The 17,394-nt window shown below is 40.6% G+C and overlaps 1 protein-coding gene across 2 annotated transcripts in view; it reads left to right on the top strand.

The window, feature by feature from the left end:
* The window catches only part of ipo13b (importin 13b), a 144,355-nt gene that overhangs the window by 4,582 nt on the left and 122,379 nt on the right, over window positions 1-17,394 (top strand). For both annotated transcript variants that reach the window (XM_072273724.1, XM_072273723.1), the window contains one exon: window positions 15,923-16,656. In XM_072273724.1, coding sequence (XP_072129825.1) covers window positions 15,923-16,656 — 734 coding nt within the window. The remainder of the gene's footprint in view (window positions 1-15,922; window positions 16,657-17,394) is intronic.

Here is a 17,394-nt window from a genome sequence, read left to right as displayed (position 1 = left end):
TTAAAGCCTTGAGCAAGATTAAAATCATCAAGGACAAGAACAGAAAAGGAACAGGTGTTTAGCGCCATCTGCCAGTGTTTGACCTGTCTCGCTCTCTTCTCGCTGCTACTATTGGATGGGAGGTGCTTCTGGCTCCTCCACCAACAAACTCCATCTGCCTATCATCCCTCCTCATCTAGGTCCCCTTTCCTTACTCCAGCTACTGTCTCTGTACTTGACCTCCATCCTTGCCATCTATTCCCCCTTTTCTCTTTTGTTCTTGTCTGTTTCTATCTACAGACACCAGTTATCATCTCCCAACTGTACCCCCCCCCCCCACATTCCCTCAGCTGGCTCTACCTGCTCTAAACGTAACTTTGCTGGATCAAATAACGACAGCACAAGAAGATTGTTACTTATCTTTTCACCCATTTATTTCTTTGAGCTCAGCTGGTGAGTGAACTTGGACCTGACATTAGGGAGAGACCCTTTCTCATCTCCCCGGCGGTTCTGCAAGTTCACTGCCCGATGTCAGAATTGTCAGAAGTTATAAGGCCACCGATACAAAAGAACAATCAGTTTGATAAGCATTCCGGTCAAGTCAATGGATTATTGATACAGAGAACAATCAGTTTGGTAACTGTTCCGGCCAAGTCAATGTACTATTGAGACAAAAGTACAATCAATTTGTTAGACACTCCAGCCACCTTCGTTAAAGAAAGGAATGTCCTACCTGGTTTGCTGGAGCCACGACTTAATTACAAAGATAAGAACATCCGTCAAATTTATGCTTTAAATAAAAAGGAATGTTCTGTCTAATTTCCATCAGGTACTGCTTTTTGTCAAAATCAAAAGGTGTGAAAAGCCCAGAGACATCTTATGTGGATCTGGGCGAACTTTAATCCTTATCTTGCTCCAAATAAAGCAGCTGTGAGACATTATTGAAACACACTGCAGTCACAGACATAGTCAGTACTGAATCCATTGTTTACAGGAATCTTGAGAATCCCCCATTCCCTTAAACTTTATCACTGCCATCATCCCCCTCCTCAGTTGGTTCCACCTTTTCCACCAGTCCCTGCCTTATCCCTTCTGTAGCGGTTAAACTATTATAAAATCAAAACAAAACAATTGCTGCTGACCTGCGACCACTGCACAGAGCTGCACATGACATGCATGTGACTGATGCTAGTTAGAAAATATATTCGGCAACAGCATCCTGCCCCAATTAAGCAACATTGTGCCTCAAATAAGCAAAAGGAATCCTGGCTATTTCCTTGGTTTGTTTTTGTTGTTGAAGAGTTGTCCCAAATAAGCAGCTGCCCTGATTAATCAATGGCCCAGTTAACCAGAATCCACTGTAATACATGTTTAACTTGCAGAGAAGCATCTCAGGTGTAGAGTACAAACATCTTTTGATAAAGTGGTTACCAGGAAAGACAGGAGTTATAGACATTGGTCAGAAAGGGATGGTGAAGGCTTTGAGGCAGCTGATATGTTTGTGGAAAAGATCAAAATGAGAGGTGTGGGGTTCGAACATAGAACAGTACAGCACAGGAACAGGCCATTCAGCCCACAATGTTGTGCTGTACCAGCTGAAAAGAAAATCAAACACCCAAACGCTAATCCCTCCTACCTACACAATGTCCATAATCCTTTCATCCTCCTTGCATCTATGTGCCTATCCAAACTTCTCTTAGAAACCTCTAATGCATTTGCCTGTACCACCATAGCAGGTAGTGTGTTCCAGGCACCCACGACTCCGAGTAAAAAAACCTTGCCCTTTTCATCCTCCTTGAACCTATCCCCTCTCACCTTCAATGCATGCCATCTGGTAATAGATATTTCAACCCTGTTTACACTATCTATGCCTCTCATAATCTTATCACGAGATCACAAGACAAAGGAGCAGAAGCAGGCCATTCGGCCGGAGTCTGCTCCACAGCTCCCCCATGAGCTAAACTATTCACCCATCTAGTTCCAATTTCTGGCTTTTTCCCCATATCCCTTGATACCCTGACTAATTAGATACCTGTCAGTCTCCTCCTTAAACACCCTCAATGATCGGGTCTCCACAGCTGTATGTGGCAACGAATTCCACAAATCCACGACCCTCTGGCTAAAAAAATTTCTCCTCATCTCTGTTTTAACTGGGTACCCTCTAATTCTAAGACTGTGGCCTTTTGTCCTGGACTCACCCACCAAGGGAAACAACCTTTCCACATCTACTCTGTCCAACCCTTTCAACATTGGAAATGTTTCTATGAGATCCCCTCTCATTCTTCTATACTCTAATGAATACAATCCAAGAACTGACAAACGCTCCTCATATGTTAGCCCCTGCATTCCAGGAATCATCCTCATAAATCTTCTCTGAACTCTCTCCAACATCAGTACATCCTTTCTAAGATAGGGGCCCAAAACTGCACGCCGTATTCCAAATGAGGTCTCACTAATGCCCCATAGAGCCTCATCAACACCTCCTTACTCTTATACACTATTCCTTTTGAAATGAATGCCAACATAGCATTCGCTTTCCTTACCGCCGATCCAACTTGGTGGTTAACCTTTAGGGTATCCTGCACGAGGACCCCCAAGTCCCTTTGCACTTCCGATTTTTGAATTTTCTCCCTATCTAAATAATAATCTGCCTGATTATTTCTTCTTCTGAAATGTACAACCGTACATTTGTCAACGTTGTATCTCATCTGCCATTTCTTTGCCCACTCTCCTAAACTGACTAAGTCTCTCTGCAACTTTTCTGTTTCTTCAACATTTCCTGCTCCTCCACCTATCTTGGTGTCATCCGCAAACTTAGCCACAAAACCATTTAATCCATAATCCAAATCATCGATATACATCGTAAAAAGAAGCGGCCCCAACACCGACCCCTGTGGAACACCACTAGTAACCGGCAACCAATCAGAATAAGATCCCTTTATTCCCACCCTTTGCTTTCTGCCTATCAGCCAATGCTCCACCCATTTCAATATCTTTCCTATAATTCCATGGGCTCTCATCTTATTAAGCAGCCTCATATGCGGCACCTTATCGAAGGCCTTTTGAAAATCCAAATACACAACATCCACAGCCTCTCCCTTGTCAATCTTATTCGAGATTACCTCAAAAAATTCTAATAGGTTGGTGAGGCAGGATCTTCCCTTCATGAAACCATGCTAGCTTCGGCCTATCTTGTCATGCACCTCGAGGTATTTCATAACCTTGTCCTTGAGGATTGATTCCAATACCTTTCCAACTACCGATGTCAGACTAATAGGTCTGTAATTTTCTTTTTGCTGCCTCCTTCCTTTCTTAAATAACAGAACTACATTTGCGACCTTCCACTCCTCCAGAACCATGCCAGAGTCTATTGATTCCTGGAAGATCATTTCCAATGCTTCCACAATCTCCAAAGCCACCTCCTTCAGAACCCTTGGGTGCACCTCATCCGGACCGGGAGACTTATCTATTCTTAGTCCACTTAGCTTCCCAAGCACTTTCTCTCTAGTAATCTTGACTGTACCTAATTCTATTCCCTGATACCTCTGGCTATCAGGTATATTGCTGATGTGAAGACTGAGGCAAAATACTCATTCAGTTCCTCTGCCATCTCTTTATTATCCATTATAATTTCTCCAGCATCATTTTCAATCGGTCCCGTATCTACCCTTGTCACTTTCTTACTCTTCATATATTTTAAAAAAACTTAGTATCCTTTTTTATGTTAATCGCCAACTTCCTTTCATAATTCATCTTTTCTTTCCTAATGACTTTCTTAGTTTCCTTCTGTAAGTTTTTAAAAGTCTTCATTTTTCCCACTAATTTTTGCTTTCTTGTACGCCATTTCTTTTGCTTTTATTTTTGCCTTAACTTCTCTCGTTAGCCACATTTGTGCCATTTTTCCATTCATGATTTTCTTTTTTCTTGAAATATATTTTTCCTGCTTTTTCCTTATTTCTTGTAGGAATTTCGTCCAATTCTGCTCTGCCGTCCCTTCATTTAGCTTACTTTTCCAATCGACTTGGGCCAGTTCCTCTCTCATACCACTGTAATTTCCCCTGTTCCACTGAAATATTGATACACCTGATACCGGCTTCTCCTTTTCAAATTTGAAACAACTCAATCATATTATGATCACTACTTCCAAGGGGTTAATTTACCTCCAGCTCCCTAATCGCCTCAGGTTCGTTACACAGCACCCAATCCAAAACAGCTGGTCCCCTGGTGGGCTTCTGGACAAGCTGCTCCAAAAAGCTATCCTGTAAGCATTCTACAAACTCCCTCTCCTGAGATTCATTACCTTCCTGACTTTCCCAATCCACTTTCATATTAAAATCCCCCATAATTATCTTGACATTTTCCTCCTGACACGCTTTTTCTATTTCCAGCTGCAACTTGTAGTCCACATCCCGGCTGCTGTTTGGAGGCCTGTATATAACTGCTATTAGTGTCTTTTTACCCTTGCCATTTCTTAATTCTACCCATAAGGATTCTACCTCTTCTGATCCTATGTCCTTTCTTTCTATTGATGTGATATCGTTACTTACCATCAGGGCCACGCCACCCCCTTTACCTACCTTCCTATCTTTCCTATACACTGTGTATCCTTGGATATTCAGCTCCCAATCACATCCATCATTTAGCCATGACTCGGTGATGGCCATAATGTCATATCTTTTAACCTGCAGTTGTGCAGCAAGGTCATCCACTTTATTTCTAATGCTGTGTGCATTTAAGTACAGTACATTTAGATCAGTATCTGTTGTCGATTTTGCTATATTTCTATGTTGCAGCAAGTTATCCTGTATATTCACCAGCCTGTCCTTATAGACCTCTATCACGTCTCCCTCGGCCTCTGGCGCATTGGAGAAAACTACTCAAGTGTAACCAGCCTCTCATGGTAGCACATGTCCTCTAAACCAGGCAGCATCCTGGTAAACCTCTTCTGCACCTTCTCCAAAACCTCAGCATCCTGCCTATTATGGGGATGATTAGGACTCTAGGCAATATTCCAGATATGGTCTAACCAGAGTTTTATAAAGTTGCAACATAACTTCTTTGCTTTTCAACTCAATGTCTTGACTCAAAAGAAAATCAAGCATTCCATAAGCCTTCCTAATCACCTTACTGACCTGTGTAGCCACTTTCAAGGACCTTGCCCTTAACTGCGTACTGTCTCCTTACTTTTGTCCTACCAAGGTGCAACACCTCATATTTATCTGGGTGAAACGGCATTTGCCGTTTCTCTGCCCGTATCTGCAACTGATCTATATTGTGTTGTACTCTTTGCCAGTCTTGTACACTCTCTACAACTCCACCAGTCTTAGTATCATGCGTAAGTTTACTAATCCACCCATCTACATTTTCATCCAGGACACTGATATGCATCACAAACATAGAGGTCCCAGCACAGATCCCTGTGGAACATCACTAATTATAGACCTTCAGCTCCTACCCACTGTCTTCAATGCACAGGCCAGTTCTGAATCCAGGTAGCCAATTTGTCACAGATCCCATGAACTTAATCTTCTGGATTAGCCTCCCATGAGGGACTTTGTCAAGTGCCTTACTAAAAATCCATATAGACAACATCCACTGCCCTACCTTCATCAATCTGTCTCACCATCTTCTCAAAAAACTCAAATCAGTTTGGTAAAACATGACCTGCCCTGCACAAAGCCATGCTGGGTCTCTCTAATTAGGCCATGGGTTTCCAAATGCTCATATCCTATCCCTAAGAATTTTCCCCAGCAATGGGACTCACCGGTCCATAGTTGTCAGGATTTGTCTTTGTTCACATGTTAAACAGAGACACAACATCAGCCACTCGCCAGTAGCTAGAGAGGACATGAAGATTCTGGTGACACAGTAGTGTTGGACTGTGTGATGCAGACATAGTGGAAGTTGTCAGCAGTTTGGATGAAATTTTAATTGACTGCTCAAGTCAGTGACCTTGCATAGAAATGGCCTGTTTTCGTAGAAATAGTAAAGGTTTGAGTTCAACAATTTTGATTAATCAGTATGAATAATAATATTGGAAGAAGAGATACTGAAAATATGCAAGAAGCCAAAGACAGAAGTCAGAGTGAGATGGAGAGTTAATGACTGGTTAAAAATCAACCTTGCATACTAAATGGAAGCATTTTGCAATCTATTTGTCCAATTTTTGTTTGTTTTCTTCAGCCTTGAGATGACCATATTGTGACCTGGATGTGATATGCTAAATTGGAATTTATAGAAATGTAGATTCTTGCTTCACCAGGAAGGACTTCTCTAAAATAGGAATAGGGTTCTTTTGTCTTCACATTTCAACCCAGCACTCTACATTTTCAAGAATAATTTTCTTTAATTTCTGTTCCTTAGGACAAATTTTGCTTTCCCTGTTCAGCATTATGAAGGGTCTCTTCCTCTGTAATTTCCTGGTGCATCTTCTCCATCAGCTACTCTTCACAGCATTTTTGAGATGCCACACATGCCCTTTTGCCTCTTTCTTTGTCACTATCCAAATTGTTTGTATATTTAAAACATGGTACACTTTGTTATCCTTGTGGAACACCATCCTTCAGTTTGAAGTGCAGCAATTTGCAACAGCCGTCCTTGTGCTGTTGTTTTTATCCTGTCCTTGTGCTGGTGTTTTTATCCCAACTTGGTGGTGTTTGTTTTTATGCTGTCCTTGTGCTGTTTTTAATCCAAGCTGTTGCCAATTAAACTCAATTAAATGTAGCATATAACAATCCACTCCAAGCTAACTGTATTTCTTTATTAATTGGTTTGAATTCCAACAACTCAGAAGTTTCACTATGTAGTGCCAAAAGTAAACTTAATTACATAACTCTTTTAGTGAGTTTCAACACTTTCTAAACCTCTCTAATTGCATTCAGATGAAACCCACTCTGGATGAACCTGGCCGAAGTAAAATGTGGCAAGTACCTCTGAGTCAGAGACTTGGGGGGTCTTTTTGAACAGTTGTTGATTTTTGAAGTTATTGCTATCAGTCATCTCACAAGGTATCTTTTTATATTTCTTTGTAAACTTTACAGATGTAGGGTAGATTTAAGAGCCGATTATGTAGCTTTAAGTCAGCTCCTTTTCCAGGTAAGTAATTGTTGTTTTGATATATATCTATTCCTTCTGGTTTCAATAATCAACTTAGTCATCTGGTTCATAATTATCAGAGAGATTAAATTTACATGATACTGTCCCTGGTATGCAGTATCTCAAAATCCTTTGTTTCTTAGTATCAGAAATAGTGGGGTGGAGGTGTAAAGCTTTCTCAGGTGGAAAATTACTGCATCTACATTCTCACAGTGACACTAACCAGATGTCTATATCCAGCAGGACCCCACTTTACATGGTCTAAGTCTTTCTTGTTGATTTCAGTTCTTCCATTTAACTCTTTCTTCTCTCCTTAGCTGGCCACAAAGCTGAGAATGACTTTCTTATTTCATGGGTCACAATTTTGTAAACCTTTTATGAAGTATTTGATCAAATATTTCATTAGAATCTGTGTAGACAATGGTACTTTTGATTCTGAACTTTTGTCTAGCTTTCTGTGATAATTCATGTTTTGGAAAGATTTGAAGATTATGGGAAGAACCTTGTTATTTCCACTCCTCTTCTCTATTTAGGATCCAATTCTAAACCAAGTGAGACCCATTTTAATTGTGCCAGACTTTGCTATTACCATCTCAGGGATTGGGAACCGCAGCAATAGAGCAGCAGGTGGTAGGGTTGAGAGCATGAAATATGGAATGATAGTAAGACTGAAAGGAATGATAGCTAAGGGTAAGCTAATAAACACAGTGGGACAGATGGGCTGTTTATTTAAATACTAACAGTATTATGGGTAAGGAGGATATACATAGAGCTTGAATCAGTACATGGAATTATGATTTTGCCATGAAAGAGACCTGTTTGCATGAGATAGGACTAGCAGTTCAGTGTTCCTAGGTTGTTTTAGATGTGATAGAGACAGGGGTATAAGAGGTGGATGTGTTGTATTACTGATGAGGGAGAATGTTATAGTCAGATTGGACACATTGGAAGGCTCGTCCACGGTAACATGTTGAAGCTGCACCCTCTCTAACATGCTGGTGGAGAGAGTTTTATTTGGGTTTTTAGTGCTGGAAATAGTTACATTCGGACATGTCTCATTAGCGAGGCAGAAGCATGGTCGCATTGTTTATTCCAGGGACCAGCTGATTGCGCTTATGCCGGCCAGTTTAGCAAACAGAGCGGCGGACACCCCGGCTGAAATCTGGAGGAAGACACACAGAGGATGCAGAGGGGGATCACAATGGCGAGGAAAGAGGACCGGGTCCAGACAACAGAGACTTATGGAGAAGAGGAGTTCGGTGTGTAATAAAATGGACGAGTTGACGGCACTAGCCAGGAGTCAGAGAACATTTCGGGAGTGCAGTGTTATGTGTTTTACTGAAACATGGCTGCACGAGGACATACCTGATCAAATCTTTTCCATGGACGGCTTCCAGACCGTTCGGGCTGACCGGAAGTGCACTGAAGGCGGTAAGCGTAAAGGAGTTGGGGGCTTGCTGTTCTGGTTAACAACGGATGGTGCAATCCTGGTCATATTATGATCAAGGAACATGTTTGTAGACCGGATATTGAACTTTCTGCTGTTGGACTCCAGCCATATTCCACCGAGATACAACACTGGGCGTCATGGGAGGTTGTTCCTGCCTGTGGCCATCGAACTTTGCAGCTCCTCCCGTGGAGGGTCAGACACCCTGAGCCAATAGGTTGGTCCTGGACTTATTTCCATCTGGCATAGTTTGCATATTGTTGTTTGATTGTTTGTGGTTTTTGTATTGCTATATTTATGCCCTATTCTTGGTTGGTGCAGCTGTAACAAAACCCAATTTCCCTCGGGATCAATAAAGTATATCTATTTAATTAGAACTTCCTTAATACAAGAGACTTGGGGCAGGATTTCTTCAGTGCATCTAACAGGTTTTCTTGAAGCAGTATGGGTAGAATCCATCTAGGAGAGAAAGCATACTGGACCTGGTTTTGGGAATTGATCCAGACCAGGTGACTGATCTGATAGTGGGTGAACATTTTGGGAATAGTGACCACGACTTATGTTTTAAGATATTGTAGTCATGAGTAAAGATAAAATTGGATAGTTACTAAATAGGGGGAGGGAAAAATTACAATAGGATAAGATGCACTAAGCAACATAGATTGGTGCAGCCGCTGCCAGACAAGTCCATATCAGATATGTGGGAGTTGTTCAGAGACAAGCTGATCATAGTCTAGGATTAGCATGTTCTGGTAAGGATGATAAGGTAAGGGAATCTTGGATGACCTGAGAGGTCCTAAGTTTAGTTAAGGAAAAATAAGCATATATAAGGTTTAGGAAACTAATATCAGGCTGCACTAACTTACAGAATATAAAGACAGTTGGAAAGTGCTCTAACAGGCAATTGGGAAGGCCATAAGGGGCCATGAAATGTCCTTGGTGAGCAGGATCAAGCAAAATCCTGAGGTACTTTACACCCAAGTTAAGATAAAGGGGACAAATAAGGAGAAGGTAGATCTGCTCAAGGATAAAGAAGGGAATTTGCTTGTAGCCAGGGCTAGTGGGTGAAGAACTGAAAGAGTAGTTATCATTAGTCTTTACTGAGGAGAAGAATTTGGAGAATAGTGAATGCAGAGTGAAGAATGCTGATGTGCTGAGACATTTGAAAAGGAGGAGGTAGCAGTGGGTCTTTGCCAAGTCTGCTTTGCCATTCCATCATGACTGATATATTATCCCTCATAACCCTCTTCTCCTGCCTTTTCCTCATAACCTTTGAGGTCCTTACTAATCAAGAAACCATCAACCTCTGCTATAAGTATACCAGTGACTTGAAATACACAGGTGTCTGCGGCAATGAATTCAACAGATTCACTACCCTGTGAAATTCTTGCTCATCTCTGGTCTAAATGGATGTCCCTCTGTGTTGGGGCTGTGCCCTCTGGTCCTAGCTTCCCCCATAATAGGAAACATACTCTCCATCTTGGTCTTTCAGTATTCGATAGGTTTCAGTGGGATCCCCCATTTTCTCCCCCCCCGCCCATTCTAAACTCCAGCAAGTTCAGGCCCAGAGCCACGAAATGCTCCTCTTATGATGGCCCTTTTATTCCCGGAATCATTCTCATGAGCCTGCTCTGGACCTTCTCTAATGCCAGCACATTGTTTCTGAGATGAGGGGCCCATAGCTCCTTAAAATACTCCAAGTGCAGCCTGACCAATGCCTTATGAAGCCTCAGCATTACATCCTTGCTTTTATATTCTAATCCCCTTGATATTAATACTAACATTATATTTGCCTTCCTTACAGGTTGAGTCAGTGGTAAGTTAACCTTTAGTGAATCGTGCACGAGGACTCCTAAGTCCTTTTGCACTTCTGATTTTAGAATTTTCTCCCCATTTAGAAAATAGTTTACACCTTTATTACTCCTACTGAAGTGCATGACCATGCACCTACCTACACTATATTCAATCTGCCACTTCTTTGTTTATTTTCCCAATCTGTCTAAGTCCGTCTACAGACTGCCTACTTCCTCAACAATACCTGCCACTCCACCTATCTTCATATAATCCGTAAACTTTGCTACAAAGCCATCAATTCTGTTATCCAAATCATTGACATAACGTGAAAAGTAGTAATCCAAACACCGGCCCCTGTGGAACACCACTAGTCACTGGCGGCCAATCAGAAAAGGCCCTCTCTATTCCCACTCTTTGCCTCCTGCCTGCCAGTCAGTCAATCTTCTATCCATGCTAAGTATCTTTCCTGTAATACCATGGTCTCTTATCTTGTTGAATAGGCTCATGTGTGGCCTTCTAAAAATCCAAGTATACAACATTCACTGACTCACCTTTGTCTGTCTTGCTTGTTATTTCCTCAAAGTATTCAAACAGATTTCTCTGACAAGATTTTGCCTTGAGGAAACCTTGGTGACTTTGGCCTATTTTAGCATGTGCCTCCAAGTACCCTAAAACCTCATCATTAACAATCGACTCCAATCTACCCAACCACTGAAGTCAGGCTAACTGGCCTATAATTTCCTTTCTTCTGCCTCACTTCCTTCTTTAAAAAGTGGAGTGTCATTTGCAATTTTCCATTCCTCTGGAGCCATTCCAGAATCTAGTGATTTCTGAAAGATCAGTATGAATGCTTCTGCAATCTCTTCAGTTACCTCTTTCAGAACCCTGTGATGTAGTCCATCTGGTCCAGGTAACATCTACACTAAGACCTTTCAGCTTCTTAAGCACCTTCTCATTATTAATAGTAACTACATTCACTTCTGCCCCCTGATACACTCAAATCTCTGGCATACAGTCCTCAGTGTCTTCCTCAGTGAAGACTGACACAAGATACTTGTGTACAAATACATAACTTCACCTGCCATATTTTTGTCTCCCATTACTACCTCTCCAGCTTCATTTTCCTGTGGTCTGATATCTAGTCTCGCCCTTCTTTTACTCTATATATCTGAAAAACTTTTGGTATCTTCTTTATGTTATTGGCTAGCTTACCAACATATTTAATTTTTCTCTCCTTTGGCTCAACACATTTCAGTAACTCCTTCCCAATATCTCACATTTATTGATTTTTTTCCCAAGATGTCCATCAATCTAGCAAAACAAAAGCCATGTATGTTATTGTTCACAGAATTACAAGTATCCCAAGCAATCTGTCAAACTCTTCCATTGCTATCTTGGAGAAGATTTCTGTTTCTCTTAAGAGATTGAAACATTCTTACAGTATATATTTGGATGGAGGTAGTATGGGGATTCCTCCTGAATCTCATAAAAATGCATAATTACAAAGCACATAATGAAGCATCCAAGTCTAATCAAAGTAGTTGAAAAATTGTGCTTGTGGCAGGTGGTAATTGAATCAACTTGAACATATTTTGCTGTGACTTCATTTCTAATATTATTGCAAGTAGCAGTTGAATGGTCTTCCTTGAGAACAATTCACTTTTTTTACTGTGAGAACACTCCATTTTGGCACTGTTATTATGCTAAGTGGAACAGATTCAGAATTGACTTAGTGGCACAGAACTGCCATCAAGAGTGGAATTATCACCCTCTCTAACATGTAACCTTGCAAAAAATAGAAAAAAAAAGTTATTGTATCAGTTACCCATTCTTTTTGTTGTTATATGTCAGAATTCATCATCATGGATATAATAAGGCACATAAAAATATGAGACTGATGGAAAAATATGTTTAATATATCCTGAAATCTTGTCAAGAATGTTACCAGCAGGTTGCATAGGGAGATACCAGTGGACACCGCTTATTTCAATTTTCAGAAGGAATTTGGAAAGATGCCACAGAAAATTTAATGTACAAATCTGACATTGTTAATGCGGTAGTAACATAGAAAAGAAACGGTGGGAGTACACGGATACATTTTAAGTTGGCAGGCTGTTATTAATGGGATGCTGGACCCTCATCCATTCACAACGTATCTTTTTTATGCATTAATACAATGTGTAAAATATTCAGGTTTATTGATGATGGTGAAGTGAGAGAATCTTCAAAAGGAATAGAGACAGATTAAAAATGTGCACGTACCTCTTGGCAGATGGACTATAGTGGGAGATCATGAAATATGGAAGGAAGATGATATTGGTTTTCATATGGAAAGTCTGTAGGGGTCATCTGTTGTATCTGGTGCTCCCAGTGCGACCTCCCCTACATTGGTGAGCCCCAGTGCAGATTGGGGAACTGCCTCGTTGAACATCTTTGCTCTGTCCGCTGCTAAACACAAGATCTCCGGGTAGCTACCCACTTCAATTCTACTTGCCATTCCCATTTTGCCATGTCTGTCATGGCCTCCTCTACTGCCATGATGAGGCTGTAGAGGAGCAACACCTCATTCTTGTCTGGGTAGTTTCTAACCTGATGGCATGAATATTGAATTTCTGTGCCTTCAGGCTTCTGTACCTTCTACTTGAAGGTAACAGTGAGAACAGGTCAAGCTCTGGTTGCTGGGGGTCCTTAATAATGGACGCTACCTTTCTGAGACACTGCTCCTTGAAGATATCCTGGGTACTTTGTAGGCTAGTACTCAAGATGGAGCCAGCTAAATTTATGACCCTCTGCAGCTTCTTTCAGTCCTGTGCAGTAGCCTCCCCCACCTTCCCCATACCAGACAGTAATGCAGGCTGTCAGAATGCTTTACAGTTATGAGTGTTTTTGTTGACGTACCAAATTTCTTCAAACTCCTACTGAAGTATAGGTGCTGTCTTGCCTTCTTTATAGCTGCATCGATAAGTTGGGACCAGGTTGGGTTTCAGAGATCTTGACACCCAGGAACTTGAAACTGCTTACTGTTTCCACTTCTGATCTCTCTGAGGATTGGTATGTGTTCCTTCGTCTTACCCTTCCTGAAGTCTACCATCAGCTCTTTCGTCTTACTGACGTGAGTGCAAGGTTGTTGCTGCGATACCACTCCACTAGTTGGCATATCTCACTCCTGTACACCCTTTCGTCACCATCTGAAATTCGACCAACAATGGTTGTATCACAGCAAATTTCATAGATGGTATTTGAGCTATGTCTAGCTGCACAGTCATAGGTAAAGGGAGAGTAAAACAGTGGGCTAAGCACACACCCCTGAGGTGCACCAGTGTTGATCGTCAGTGAGGGGGAGCACTCCCTCCCCTTGATCCTTTTCTCTTTTTCCATTCCCCATTATTGATACCCTCTCTCCCTTTCTCCTCACCTGTCCATCACTTTCCCCTCTTTCCTGTCAACTTCCCTGTTTTCCATTGCCTCTTAAATTCCTTCTTCTTCAGCCCTTTACCTTTTCCACCTGTCAACCTCCCCCCCAGCTTCTTACTTCATCATCCTTCCCTCTCCCCTCTCCCACCCACCTTCCTCTCACTTGGTCTCACTTATCACCTGCCAGCTTATACTCATTTCCTCCACCACCACCTTCTATATTTGGCTTCTGCTGTTTTCCTTTCAAGTCCTGATCTCAGCCTGAAACTTCAGTTGTTTAATCCCCTCTGTAGATGCTACCTGATTTGCTGAGTTCCTCCAGCAGTTTGTGTGTGTTGCTCAAGATTTCCAGAATCTCATGTGTTTACAATAAACTTGACTGTCAGTCCACATTGCAGTTAGTTTGTCTACAGTATCCTAAATAATTTTTCCAATGTATCTTGGAGCTCAGTAGTTCCAAAGTAATCAAGTTGTCACTTCAGTTTTCTCTTGTCAGCATTGCATTTTCATTTGCCATTTACTGTTGGTCTCTGAATCCAGTTGAAATAGTTTTACTTTTGCAGCTTTTTCATATTTTCAGTATATTTTGGGGAATTCTTAGACTGTTTTGTTCAGTCCTCTGATCTTTCTAAAGCATTATGTTTTATAGGAAAGCACTATACCTTATTTGGACTTGCAACAATTCATTTTCTTCCACCAGCCAAATATCATAGATAATACAACGTGAAGCTTTTGCTTTTTTATACTTGCAAACCTACTTAAATAACTGTCAGAACTTCCAAATCTATAAATAACAAACTGATATGTAGCATTAAGTTGGAAGCCTTGTTGATAATTTCCTCTATTCTCTATCACAGAATCTCCATTGATCCTTCAAACAGTGCCTGGACTAAACGGTCTGTTCTTGTGCTGTATTATTCTAATTCTAATCGGAATATTTAAATCCATCTTGGTCCCGTCTTTATTTCTGATCCCAAAGTGTATCCTGATTTGCACTGCTACATTCAAACTTGGTAAATTGGTTTAGTATTTTCACACACCAAGGTACAGTAAAATAAAATACAGATCAATTAATTACAGCAGTGCATTGAAGTAGTACAAGGTAAAACAAATAGAATGCAGAATAGTGTTGAGAGAGAAAATGCAGTGCAGGTAGGCAATAAGATGTAAAAGGCATAATGAGGTTTACTAGAAATTTCACAATAGATGTCCTTCTCATTGGTATGCAGTTTTAAGAATTGTATTTTGCATTACGTTTAGAATATTATTATGTTTCTTTCAGTAATCCCGATTCCAAGATGATCTGGAGGCCTTTACCAGCACTTGACTGACTTCATTAACCACTTGCTTCCATAGATATTCAGCATTGCCCCCTTTCAATTTCTTCAATGTTGCTTCCTTATCAGTACCTATCATTGTCTTTATAATTTTGTCCTTATACAGTCAGCCCTCGCTCTGAAAATTCAAGACCTTCCATAAACACTGTTGTCAAGAAACTATCCAAGACTTATCCTGCATCCTGAATTTACTTGCATTTTCTAATGATGCTCTTGTATATTGAGGACTTACAGAGGTCATGTTATTACACTGATGTTTTATTTAGATGCATTTTGTAGAGGCATCACTTTAATCTTTCCTTGGTACTTTCATCCTCTCTATGTGACTGCAGATGTTTGTTATTTTTCACCTGTTTCTTGTAATTCTGTCCACCTTTCAAATAATTAGACATCAGCTTTACCCATCAAATTGTTACTTCCTATTGAGTTCTTGTGCAATAATAAAAATTACTGTAGTTAAATGTATACCAATTTACCATCCAGCTTTGTTCCCATAACAATCTATTCCATTACTGTCATTAATTACTTTCTTATTTCCAAAGACTAAATTATTTTCTTTCTTTCTTTCTTCATGGTATCTGATGCTAGACTTGAGAACAGTCAACATGTATTTTAGATTGAAAAGTGAAATTACTTATACAATTTGCCTTTTATTTTTAAAGTTGGTTATATTTCTCTCTCTTTTTTAAAAATACATTGTTATTGCACATGGTTTGAGCAGATACTTTTAAAATTATTTTAATATGTTAATAGTAAACTAGATAATCAGATTTAGAGTGATTTATTTTATCTCTATTTTCTTTATCTTTCTCTGGGTAGGGAATGTTCTCATATTTTCTCCTCTTTATTTTTGCAGGCATTGCATCAGTTGTACTATGATCCGAACATTGATAATAAGAATTTGGCTCAGAAATGGCTGATGCAGGCACAGGTCTCTCCTCAAGCTTGGCAATTTAGCTGGGCACTGCTCAGTCCAAATAAAGTCCCTGAGATTCAATACTTTGGAGCCAGTGCTCTCCACATCAAGATCTCTCGATACTGGAATGATATACCCTCAGATCAATATGAGAGTTTGAAATCCCAACTTTTTAATCAGATTGCATGTTTTGCCTCTGGCTCCAAGATTGTGCTCACCAGACTATGTGTGGCATTAGCATCACTGGCACTCAACATGATGCCTGAAAGATGGCCAAATGCAGTAGGTGACATGGTGAAGATGTTCCAGACTGAAAGTTCAGATGTGGATGGCAAAGCTCGATGTATGGCTTTGCTGGAACTATTAACTGTCCTTCCTGAAGAGTTCCAAACAAGCCGTCTGCCTCAGTATAGGAAAGGTGAAGTACGAAATGCTCTGGCACAAGAGTCTGGTGCTGTCTTTCCTCTTCTTCAACAGTTGCTACAGACAGATTCCCCAGTGTTCATCAGCCAGAAGGCTCTTAAGTGCTTCTCAAGCTGGGTGCAACTGGACATTCCTCTTCTGGATTGTGAATCTTTGATGCAGGCTTCATTTTCATCACTACAAAATGCTGAACTCTTTGACACAGCAGTTGAAGCTCTTGTCAATGCTATTTCCCAACCTGATGCTCAAAGGTAAGGGAGTCTGCTGACCATAAGCTAATATTGCATTGTGTCTGCATCCTTAGACAGACCGAACCAATTAATGTTTTGAATCACAAAGACGAGAAAATCTGCAAATGCTGGAAATCCAAGCAACACGCACAAGATGCCGGAGGAACTCCACAAGCCAGGCAGCATCTATGGAAAAGAATAAACAGTTGACATTTCAGTCAAGACATTGACTGTTTACTCTTTTCCATTGATGATGCTTGGCCTGCGGAGTTCCTCCAGCATCTTGTGCATGTTGCTAATGTTTTAAATGCTATGTTCTGTGTCAGGTTCCTTTTTGCTGCATTTAAGTACCTTTATACTAGCTTCAGTTGTGTACCAAGGCAGAAGAAAAGGAATTGTTAAAAACTGACAGTGAATTATTTAATATTCATATAATGTCAATTTGCTTTTGAATTGTTCAGAGTTTGCTCAAGCTGTAGAGAGAATTATGTCATTAAGTTAAATCAGTGGTTACCAAAGTGGGTGATATTGCCACCCTCCCCCAGGGTAAATGAGAGTTTCTAAGCGGGCAGTAAAGATAAAGGGGGCTGTTGGGGGGGGAGGAGCTAGGTAGTAAGGGAGGCAGCTGAGGGATTACATGCTTAATTTAAGAAATTAATTACTTATTATTAACATTTGGTCCTCAGTGCCTAATAAATTATTACAATGATCATGTAATCACCTTATCTCTTGCTAACCCACCATTCTTTTCGACTTTGC

This window comes from Mobula birostris, chromosome 12 (genome assembly GCF_030028105.1).
Source record: "Mobula birostris isolate sMobBir1 chromosome 12, sMobBir1.hap1, whole genome shotgun sequence".
NCBI lineage: Eukaryota > Metazoa > Chordata > Chondrichthyes > Myliobatiformes > Myliobatidae > Mobula > Mobula birostris.
This window is presented reverse-complemented; position numbering and strand designations above follow the sequence as displayed.